The sequence below is a fragment of the Meleagris gallopavo genome, chromosome 8 (assembly GCF_905368555.1).
Source record: "Meleagris gallopavo chromosome 8, MGAL_WU_HG_1.1, whole genome shotgun sequence".
Lineage (NCBI taxonomy): Eukaryota > Metazoa > Chordata > Aves > Galliformes > Phasianidae > Meleagris > Meleagris gallopavo.
Genome location: NC_139411.1, coordinates 14,876,273 through 14,888,274, shown reverse-complemented (window position 1 = coordinate 14,888,274; position 12,002 = coordinate 14,876,273). Strand labels below are relative to the sequence as shown.

Below are 12,002 nucleotides of genomic sequence, written 5' to 3'. Positions count from 1 at the left end.
CTGATTCCTTCCCCTCCCATCTTGCCAGACCTCTCTTAAATTCACATAATAGACCGAAGTGTTGAAAGGGCCTAGAGCATCTCCCCTATGAAGAAAGGCTGAGTGAACTGGGTCTATTTAGCCTTAAGAAAAGATGACTGAGAGGGGACCTGATCCAGGTTTATAAATATCTGAGGTGTGGCGGCCATAGTGATGAGGCCAGTCTCTTTTCAGTGGTACGTGGAGACAGGACGAGGGGAAACGGACATAAGCTGCAGCATAGGAAGTTTCGCACGAATGTGCGTAAGAACTTCTTCACGGTGAGGGTGACGGAGCACTGGAACAGGCTGCCCAGGGAGGTTGTGGAGTCTCCTTCTATGGAGATATTCAAGTCTCGCCTGGACGCCTACCTGTGCGACCTGGTGTAAGGAACCTGCTTTGGCAGGGGGGTTGGTCTCAATGATCTCTAGAGGTCCCTTCCAACCCCTACAATTCTGTGGTTCTGTGAAACCATAGACATGACAAAGGAGAAAGAATTTAACAGTAGAAGGTAGAAGTTGCTGGCAAAGTAAGAGAAGACTTTCAACAGGGCTCTTCTAACCTCTTGAGAGGTGCAATAATGAAAAAATCCTTCCCCTGAAGCTATCAAAAAATCTCTGTGTAGCAGAACTAGTCCTTTTTCTTCTACTCATTGGGCACGTGCATTTCCCATCTGTGCATGCAGATCCAGCAGTAAGATCTTGATATGAGGTCTTGCAACAACTGCCAAACTAAAGATTTGCCAAGGCCTCTGCCAGAAGGCAGGACATTTACAAGCCCAAGAGTTTATTTCAGTTGCAGCCTCACCTCAGATCTTATTGTAGCAGCCATCAGCCAGTTAGCTCTGCGAAGTCAAGCACTGCAAATTATCTCAGCCATTTCTGCTTCCCTAACAGTCATTCAATTCTTATGGAGATCATGCGGTCTTATTTGCTCTGAGGTTGCCTCTCGTACCAAAGCAAACTCACCTACAGCTTGCTTGGATCTCACTCTGCTGAACAGTATTTTTAGTTCACAATGGCTTAGTTATCATTTATTCACCCCCCTAGGTGCAAATATTCAAGGCAAAGGAATCAACACCAAAGAGGTAACACAAAGCTGGCAGACCATTTGTGATCAATATCTTACCCACGTGATTGAAACAAAGTGACACCACAGACCAGGCTACTTGTCATTAAGAATAAAGTAACACAGAATTTCAGTAAAACCTAGGTGCCAAACAGTAGAAGAAAGGAATTCTGGCTCTTGTCAAATCTTGTGCCAGAGTGAAAACACAAATGTTTTTGGCTCTTCAGCCTCTAAAACAAGAACGAATGAAGAGGAACAGGTGACACCTACACTGCTTGGTCAGGAGTTCAGGGAGAGGGTCATTGCTCACTTCTACAATACTCCTCAGGGAACAAGAGTAAAAGAGGAAATCCTGATGCTCTAGGCATTGACTCTTTTTACAGAAAGTTTGAGGAAACTGCCAAGGCCTGGCACCTCTTCCCTGGAAGGGGTGGAGGAGGAAGGAGAGGAGCTGTCCAGACCCAAAGGAGCCCCCTCTCTTCCTGGAAGCTTCTTCCTTCCCCTCTCCCTCTGCTGAATCAAACTATGACCCATTCTTTACTTACTTTGTAAGAATGGTGTATTAAAATCCATTCAGAGAGTAAAAGTTCCAGACTGCTTTTAAAATCTGGATTATTTTTCACTGAATTTATTCCCTAGAATAAGTTTACATCACAGACACTCCTCTAGATTGAAGAAAGAGCAGTAGGGATCCTACCTTAATATTATCTCCCCTATTTCTTACGGGATCCATTTGCTCTTAATATTCAGATGTCACAGAGAGATAGGGAAATTCAGTCTCCTGAAATGCAGGAAGATTTCTTCCTTATCTATGTCCATTTCTGGACTTCCATCTTGATCCATTTCTCTAGACTCAATTTCTGTTATCCAGTGAACATGAATTCAACACACTTGCTGTGGAGAAGTCTGTTCCAACATAAGCCTGAGGAGCTAAAACACAACAAAAAGGGATAGTGCAGGTAAGCGTATAGTTCCTCAGTAAGAGTGCCTCTACTACAAAGACTCAACACAAAGAGGAGATGCAGAGAGAAGAAAACAGCCATTTTCTTACCAATGAAGTTAAATGTCAAACACAGAAGGCTGGTCTCCTTAAGCTCTGGATAGCCCAATTATGAAAAACATTCCTCCCAAAGGAAATTCATGTCATCCCCTGCTCTGAAGCAGCACCTGAAGAAACTGCCTTTCATCAGCTACCCAGCCACGGGAGACCTGCCTCAGCTTAGTCACCCCAGTACCTGAGGCTGAACACTACCACTATACCTGCAAATGCCACACGTGGGTTTTCTTATTCACTGCACTGCTGCAGCGTCACAGCCCAGTGTGAGAAATCACACTAGGCTGGGAGTAGAGGAGACTGTTTTCAGGGCCTGCAGTACAAGACAGGATGCCGCCACCCCATTCGTGAAATGGCCGCACTTCAAATACCTCTTTGGAAAGCAGAAACTATCACGGCAAAGGCACGGCACCTCTTGGGGAAGCGCAGGACCTCAGGCTATTGGTGCTGCAGCTCGTGCTCACCGAGCAGTGGAGACGGGCCGGAGGAGCCCCTCAGGCCCAGAGCTTCAGCACAGGTGCGTTCCGCCCTCATCCACACCTGAGTGGAGTTAATCCACCATGAAGGCATTTGGGCTTCATTCTTCACGGACGGCGCCACAGATCTCAAATTTAAATTCGCCACGCTTGTTTGCGCCTCTAAGCACGCTTCAACACAAGCCATTCTTTTCATAGCTGCCTCTCACATTTCTCTTTTGTTTTAACGCGCTTAATCGCGCATCGCTGGCCGCCCCACGGAGGCGAGGAGGAGCCCCGCGCCCCCTTCAGGCTGCTCGCGCTCCCCCGCCCCGGAACCAGCAGCGGCCCCCAGATCTCCGAGTCACATCGCCGGCTCCGCAGAGGCAACGGCGAGGCGCCCGCAGCCCCGGGGGGGCCCGGCCGGAGGGGGCGTTGGGGCCCTGCCCGGGGGCGGCGCTGCGGAACGCCTCGGGGCGGGCGGGCGGCGCTGAGGAACCGCCCCGGCCAGGGCTCCCGTGTATATAGCGCCCGCACCGCTGCTGCAGCTGCACCGTGCCTGGCTCGGCCGCTCCAGTCGGTAAGTGCTGCGTCCGCGGACAGAGTTGTGGCAGGCTTTAGCGATCGCTCTTGAAATCAGCGACGTGAAAGCACACGTTGCGTGTCGCGTCGGTAACGGGAGAGCTGCGCTCTGCCGTCTGGCAGCGGGATTGGAACAGAAACCGGCAGTGCTGCTGCTGGATGCTGCGGGGTGGGCCTGAGAATGTAATCACGGTAACAGATAGCAAGTTACTTGCATACCTGCGAGAGGAGCTAAAAATTGCTGCTTTAACGTGAATAATGCTTAAGAGAACGTACATCTGCTGCAGTCCCAGCTGCACCCGAGAAGCATGTCTGAGCACCAGGGCGCAGTCTGCTTCCCTGCATTGTGAAGCCTGCCTCTAAGCAAGGGCTGCCGCTGCATCAGTAGTTTGCTTTGGGCCACGTCTGCATTTTCTTGAAATAAACCCACTATTCCTCTCACATACCTGGGTCTGCACCACATTATGGTCTTAAAGTCTGGTCACCAAATCTTTGTCATTAAACGTAGGAGATGCATTCCCATTGGCTGTGGGCATTCAGTTTGTAAGACCGATCTAAAATTGGTCTGATGTTAAAACATCTGAAAGCACAGAGCAGCACTTCAGCACCTGCTCTGCATTGCTCACTAGCACCATACAAGCCCAGGTCCTAGGGCTTCTTTTAAATTTTCTTTTTTTCTTTTAGAACTGAAGATGCTTTCAATAATAATAATAATAATAAACCGGTATTTATTCCCATGATTTATACTGCAAATTTTATATTTGTTGGTTTTTCAAGCAAATTACTATTTGGTAGCTCTTTCCCCCTACCCTTTTGCAGGCTGATTTGTAACACTCACTCTTGGGCTGATCGCTTTGTGTGCTTGACTGCAGCAGGCAGCTGCACACATGAAATCAGGACAGAAGAGGTTTAAGCCTCTCTAATACCGTACATGCAGCAACTGCAAGACCAGACTTTCAGGACTTTGCGGTGCTCAGCGAGGTGCCTGGGCTTACGCAAGCTCTCAGCAGCAGCAAGAGCCATCCGACAGCTTGGGAGGCACTGAAAGCTGAGTGTTCCTTCCCACGCTTCAATGTGCATGTTCAGACTGTTTAGAAGTCTTGCTGCAAGGCAGTAATAATCAGTTAAATGAGCACAAAGAGCTGGGCTGCAGCTAAATAGATCTGCTTTCTGACTGCTAGTCCACATTGCAGAGTAGTCCACAACCCAGAGTCTGGATTTCTCCAGCTTCCCTATCTCTGCTTCATGTGAACTCTGCAAAATCTGGCTGTGTTTCTAAATGCTCAAAAAAGCTTCAAATGATAACCTCTAAGCTAATTTATGGAAATAATATGCAGATATTCCACAGTTAAGTCAGTTCTTAATTCTTCTGCCCACTGTATTGTTACTCAAACCAGGTAAGACAACAAGCTGATGCTGCAAGATACAACATGTCACTGAATTCCTCTTTTATTTTCAGAATCAAAAGAAAACTAAGTCGAGGAACAAAGTGAGAACTTAACTATCAACATGAAGTTACTCATCTTCCTCACAATAACTCTTGGCACGCTTGTCACAGGACTAGATTCTGTAAGTTTTGAAATAAGTGAGGGGGTTTTTACTTAGATCCACTTCCTTTTTTTTTTTTTAATTATACTTCTGCTTTGGACAGGGTGCTGGGTTGACTTGAACTGTTCTTCCTGCTGCCTTTGCATTTACATTTGCTGCACATATACCTTCAGAAAATGCATATTTGAACACTTAGCTTTTCCTCTGATTCCATTCCATGTTGAGATGTCTTCTAGAGTTAAAATAGTGAGGACATCATGCAGTAACCAAGAAATCTAGCATTTACCTTTTTATAAAACAACTCGGACCTGGACACAAAGTACCAAGAACTCAGTGGTGTTTTATGTAGGGGAATATTGGGCCTCCAAATAAATTTGTCTGACCTGCTTGAATACAAAGCTGAAAAAGGAGACACAGACCTGATTTTGAATATTTTGACTATCATGCACAAGCATGAAGCACCAAGGTCTCCAGCAACAGGCAGCTGGAGCACATTCCATCTTTGCTGCACTGCTCAGTACCTGAGAGGTGGGGAGGGAAGAAGTTGTCTTCTTTTCATCTCTGGGAACCACCCAGATCCACACAGAAGAAATAACTGCGATGTTGACCTGGTGCAGTGGGACCAGGTTGGTAGAGTTCTTCAGAGGGTTTTCTAGTGTAATGTGTTCATCTGCTTTGTTCCGAGTTCCACTTCAAACATATGTAGATCATATATGATCATATGTAGACTCAATAGAGCAAGTTCAGCTAGTGACTACACACAAAAACTTTAAACTGTTAGAGAAGGCACACAGTAGAAAACAGCACAGTCCTATACTACATAATAGAAACATGTCAAAGGAACTGTCTCCTTCAAAAATTTTTCCTTTCTGTCTGCTTAGGTTTACATCAAGCAGTACTACAAGTTATCACATAAACACAGATCACAAAATAGAGGTAAGTACCTGTCTGTTCTACTTGAACCTAAAAAGAGCTTGTTAGCCTGCAATTACATCTTTATCAAAGAAAGATGGCTTTCAATTATATGCAGCTAAAACTTAGTTTGCAACTGTATTTCACTCGACCATTCAAGTGTTTTGCCTCTCAGTACTGATATCTTTCATTTGCAGGATGCCACTGTCTGAATGGTGGAACTTGCATTACTTATCAGTTCTTCAGCCAAATGAAGCGCTGCCTGTGCCCAGAAGGATATGGTGGGCTTCACTGTGAAATAGGTAGAGTATCCATCTTCCTTAATACTAACTAAATGAATTGGAAAAGCAAGCCAGTCATGAATAAGGATTCTCAAGTGAAAGTGCTACCTATAAACACAACTTAATATCCTCCAGCAGTTTTTTTTAATAATAATTAAGGTGAGGAGAAACCATCAAATATTGGAGTAAAATTGTGATCTCTAATTTTCTTGTCCCTGCCTTCTCACAAGTGTTCTTTCATTCCTCATGAATGTTGTAGCTTGTAAAATAGATTTGTTTAGGAGCATCCTGAAGCAAAATAAATTATATTGTGAAGTACAACTGAAATTGCTAAAAAAAAAAAAAACAGAATAAACCATAAGTTATTTCACGCATAAAATTCAGAGAACAAATTCAATAAGAATATATAATGAATCCAGATTTTGTATAATCTTTTTTGTGTAATGTTTTATCACTAAAATGATTCATACAGATTACTTCTGTCTCAGAACAATTGTAAACAGAACATGCTGCTTATGAAGATTTGTTTTCTCAGATACTGACAGCATATGCTACAGTGGGAATGGGGAGAACTACAGAGGAATGGCAGCAGACCCAGGTTGTCTGTATTGGGACCTTCCTTCAGTAATCAGAAGGGGTGATTACCATGTTGATTTGAAGAACGCTCTGCAGCTTGGACTGGGCAAACATAACTTCTGCAGGTAAGATGATGCATTATTCTCCCTGTGATGACATTACTAGAAGAGCTTTGAGTGATGATATATGTTTAAAGAAATAGCAGAGTATTTCAGGGATAAGTTTGAATTTAAAATATTTGGAATGGGATCTCTCTGAAGTGCCTACAGTTCTTACTGCTTATTGAAGCTGCTGGGAATTTTGCAGAGCCATCATACCATATCAATAACTCTGAAGGGAAGTTTCCACTATGACAAAACAAGCTGCCAGTCCTGTGTTCAAACAATTAATTGCTTTCTCCAGCATTTCTTACAAGAAAACACCTTTTGACTTTTCCAGGACAGTTAGAATTCTAAGATACTATTATTTTATTGTTGTTGTTTTTTTTTTTTTTTTCCCCAAGAACTGGGTTTATAAAAAGAACACTAAAAGAACACTTCCTTTATCTTCCAGAAACCCAAATGGAAGGAGCAGGCCTTGGTGCTACACCAAGAGAGGATACTTGATTCAAGAAACACCCTGCAGCACCATACAGAAGTGTGGTAAGTAACACTGGTTTCAAGACAATGGATTTCTAGCACAAAGTTGATGCTTGCCAATCATGTGAACATCTGAACAAAACTTTCTTTCATAGGGCATACGTGTGGCCAAAGAAGCTTCAGCAAGTACTTCAAGATTGTTGGTGGAAGCCAGGCTGAGGTTGAGACTCAACCTTGGATAGCTGGCATCTTCCAAAACATAATGGGCACTGACCAATTTCTGTGTGGTGGCAGCCTCATCGATCCTTGCTGGGTGCTTACAGCAGCACACTGTTTCTATGATCCGTAAGTGTAAAGTTCTGAATTTCTGTATCCTTTGTATCTGCAACTTCCTTCAACAGATTTCCTTATTTTCCCCTCATTGCTGAATGAGCAAACCTTCAAATCTGCCATAGTTATGACATTCTCTCTTAAGCAGAACAAGAGGAGCAGCCATGAACCTTAGGCCTTTGCAAGTCCATGCCTAGCAAAATACAAACACCTGGATGGATTATGTAGCTGAAACCATTTTAACTTAAATTGGAACCAGGATTTCACTTCAACTTATCTGTTTCTAAAACCTAAAAATTGTCTTGATGTACATTCAGTACATTTTTTTTCCTGTAAAAAGCTGATCCTCCTTGCATTCTGCCAGGGAGGATCATTGCTGATGCCAGACATGAGTAGCAGCTAGCCAGGTGTGCCTCTCACAGTGCCCCAACATCTAGCTTGTTCACTACAAGTACGGAATCAGCAGACCTTCCTGTAGCATAGTCTATCAACATTCTTGTTGCTTTTTCCTGTCTGCATTTAAGTAAACAAGAAACCAAACAGGGACTTGATTTTAAGTTGTTAACCTTACCCTCAAAAATAGTAGCCTTCATGAATCTTTGTACTTTAACAGGACAAAAAAGCAACCAAACAAGTCAGTCTACAAAGTCTTCCTTGGAAAGTCCGTACTGAATGCTACCGATGAACATGAACAGGTGTTCATGGTGGATGAAATAATCTCTCATCCTGACTTTACAGACTACACAGGAGGCAACGATAATGATATTGGTAAGCATCATCTTAATACGAGCCTTTAAAACACTGAGGATAACTGAAAACTGTGTAGTTATCGGGTACGTCAAGTAAAAGAAGTAGAACTAGAGCAGAGATAAAGGGAACAGAAGACAGGTAGTTCTGAGAACTAGGTCTGTGCTTAACAAGATCATTCCATGTTTGTCTGTCTGGCTTGTAGCACATCACAGATGCAGAACTCCATGTATCACCTAGCAAAATACCATAGACTGAGACACAGTGCATGCACAGTAGGTTACATTACGTAACAAGGAAATGCTGTATTAGCTAGCACATGAGCTAAAGGTTTTCCTGAAATAAATCATACTTCCCAAAGTCTCTCCCCCTTTTACAAACCTTTCTAATGAATACACTTCAGTTTCTGTAACTTGCACAGAACAGACTTGCCACCCTTGCACATGACACTGAACCCTTGCCTATGACCTTCTGAATTCTGTCACTCAATGCTGCAAAATTAATTGTCACCAAATAATGATTCTCATAATTCCAAAAGCAATGAGAAAAACCAAATATAATGAGAACAAAATGTAAATATTCTCATTAACTGTACTGGATACTCCAATTTTCAGAGAACTTGAAGGGAACTTGCTTTACAAATTTAAGTAATCTTTTGTTGTTGTTGTTGTTAGCTTTGATAAGAATAAGAACAGCTTCTGGACAGTGTGCAGTAGAATCCAACTATGTCAGAACAGTCTGCTTGCCAGAGAAGGACCTTAACCTGTACGACAATACACGGTGTGAAATAGCTGGCTATGGAAAACAGAATTCTTGTAAGTGAATGACTTCTTTCCAAACTGTTACTTAAACTCTGTGGAAACTGGTTGGCTTTTTTTATACCATGATCTTCCAAAGACCCTAAGACTCACTGCTACTACTCTGTGCCTCATATTCAACTCCCAAAAATGACATTTTTTTTTCTTTTTTTTCCCTAGATGATATTTATTATGCTCAAAGACTAATGTCAGCCACTGTAAACTTAATATCACAGGACAATTGCAAAAATAAATACTATGACAGTATCAGAGTTACTGACAACATGGTCTGCGCTGGAGACCCAGCATGGGAAACAGATGCATGCAAGGTAAAGTTTTGTTTTTGTTTTTTTTTTTTAATGTTCCTGTAAATGATTTTAACAAGTGTATTTAATGGATCAACTGTAGCATAGCAGCATCTTGTAATTCTGCTACTCAGGAGAGTCTTTGAGTAGAGAGAATTCACCGTAGCTACTAGAGTAGACTTTTAGGGTGGCTGAAGACAGGGAAAGATGTAGAGTTTGGTGTTAACCTCTCCAGGTCAGCCTTTCAAGGAGTAGCAATGCTTTAATCACTGCTGTTCCTGGAGATATTACAATTTGTTCTGGCAGTGGCTGGTAGGTAAACGCATCGGAAGAATACAGTAGCTATACCAGCCTCAGCTACGCTTGCTTAATCTTGACTATATCTCAGCAGAGGGTTAAGAGATGGATAACAGGAAATCACTGAGCCCTTATGCAAATTCCTCAGAAATTGATTTGCTTCCCTGCACCCTCACTAGGCAGTCTGGCCAATATGCCACTGAAAAAAAAAAAAAACAACCAGTAGCTACCCTTAAGTGTACAAGTATCGTGTGGGCAGGGAAACAATTATGTGATGCAGAATAGGGCATGTTTGCTTTGACCTTGTACAGCTAGCCTAACAGCTGTGATTTTGAGCATTGGGTGTTGTCTCCAAAGTAACTGTCCAACCTGGGCAAGCTAGGAGGGCTAGAGAACTATTGACCTTATAGACTGTGCTATAGTTGCAACAGATGCTATATGAACTTTCTCTTTTGTTTATGCAGTATTCTCAAAAATCATAGCTTTAGCTTGGAGGTATCTACTGTTTGCTTCAATTCAGAAAAACAATAATCACAGGCTGCCTGTTATCAAAGTTGCATCTACAGAAAACATCCTAATATGTTCTTTTTCCATTGTCAGGGAGATTCTGGCGGCCCCATGGTCTGTGAGCACAATGGCAGGATGACACTTTATGGGATTGTCAGCTGGGGAGATGGCTGTGCAAAGAAAAACAAGCCCGGTGTTTACACCAGAGTTACTCGCTACCTTAACTGGATTGACTCTAACATGAATGCAGTGGTTACCAAAAGTCGCTCTTTCCCTGAACCAAAGTGACCACTTGTGTACTTCTGGACTTGAATAACAATGAGACTGTGGTGATGCCAGGACAACAAAGCCCTGAATATCAGAGTTCTTGCTTTTAACTGATCACGTAGTTTGCCACTACAGTGTTTCTGATGCAGAAGTTGATACTATCTCACTACTCTTAGTTACTGAAAACCACTCAATGGGAATCTAAAATATTTAACATTTAAATGAGTATTCCCATGCACAACACTGTACATATCAAGTTAACTGTCCACTTAATTTACAAACTGGTATTTGTTCTGGAAGTATTGGTGAAGCTTTAAGTTATTTAACTTGTGCATTTTGTATACGGCATCTCTCTAACATCTTTCCCCATCACTCCAAACGATGTGGAATGATAGAAACCTAACCTATGAAGGCCAGTACGGGGAATGTGAACAGGCTTTGCCTCAGAATGTGCAAGAAACTGCATCAGCATTGATTATCATCAATGTGTGAAGAAGGACTGAAGTCCACTGTGACTGAAGCAGCACTTGGTATACAGGACTCATTCCTGTAGACCCAAAAAATACTAAAATCTTAGCAATGGCAACTGCAGCTGTATTAGCATTAAAAAAAACTCTTGAGGTATTCCACCAAAGAACTACACTAAAGAGGGAAAACTATTAATGTGACTGCACTTCCAGGTCCCATTCAAAGGAGCCTGGGTTCCCTTAGAAATCTGATGGTACCACTTTTCTCCCTTACCTATGCAACCCAGAGAAGAGCTACAGATTCAACGTGCACTGAGTGCTACAGATGTTGAAAGTCGGAACAAAAGTCAGAACTTTATTTCCATTCATCTAACTGATATGATATGGAAATGACTTTTTTTTTCCCCTCAAGACTTCTGATTTTACTTTTAAACTTTTTTTAATAGATGGAATTATTTGCACGAGGGCTGGAACCTCATTTTATTTAATTTTTACTTTGTTTAACTTATTATTTGTATTATATATGTAAAACTATCAATAAAACTATTATTCTTATATAGCTGTTCCTCTTTTGTAAAGGGAAGACTATGTTTTAAAGTTCTAATGTCAATCACTGTACACAGATCTGTACAATATATGCTGCAGGGTTCTGCATAGACTAGATGCTCCCAAGTAACTGCAGCACATCTGGTTTGAATTTCTAAAGCAAACTAAGCTGTTTTGGTTTCACCTTAAAGAAATACAGTTAGCATGCTCCATGATTTTCCACATTAAGTTCCCAGTCACTTGGTGGAGGGAGGTGGGCAATTAGGAACTTGGTTTCAGAAGTGCATTCCCCCATCTTTAACAAGGTGTAAGTGCAGGTGTAAGAGCATAGTATGCTCCCTTCACCAACCCAGTGCAACAATATCATATCATAGGTGATAAAAGAAAAGTGATAGTTTTAGCTTTCCTCAGTAGTTTGTCACAAATAGGATATTTAGAAAAGAAATACAATTAGTGTTGATATTAAGCACTATTAAGTAACATTTTCATTAATATAAACTGCATATCAAACAAAAGCTTCACTTATACTTCACTTTTTTTTTCCCCTTCAACAAAGAAGTTCAGCCAGAAAAGAATTCATAACAGAGTACTAAGAACAACCCAACTCTTAAAGCCAACTGCATTGCCAATTCTGGACAAAATATCACAATTAGTAACACAAAGTGAA

At 42.1% G+C, this 12,002-nt stretch overlaps 1 protein-coding gene across 1 annotated transcript; it reads left to right on the top strand.

Moving 5' to 3' along the window:
* Positions 1 to 3,020: 3,020 nt before the first annotated feature.
* On the top strand, positions 3,021 to 11,346 carry PLAU (plasminogen activator, urokinase). The gene is made up of 11 exons (XM_003207965.5): positions 3,021 to 3,175; positions 4,637 to 4,746; positions 5,607 to 5,661; positions 5,835 to 5,939; positions 6,454 to 6,619; positions 7,047 to 7,135; positions 7,228 to 7,417; positions 8,016 to 8,170; positions 8,824 to 8,964; positions 9,127 to 9,275; positions 10,149 to 11,346. The coding sequence occupies exons 2-11, from the start codon at positions 4,687 to 4,689 to the stop codon at positions 10,341 to 10,343; spliced, it is 1,305 nt and encodes a 434-aa protein (XP_003208013.1). The 5' UTR covers positions 3,021 to 3,175; positions 4,637 to 4,686; the 3' UTR covers positions 10,344 to 11,346.
* Positions 11,347 to 12,002: the final 656 nt, after the last annotated feature.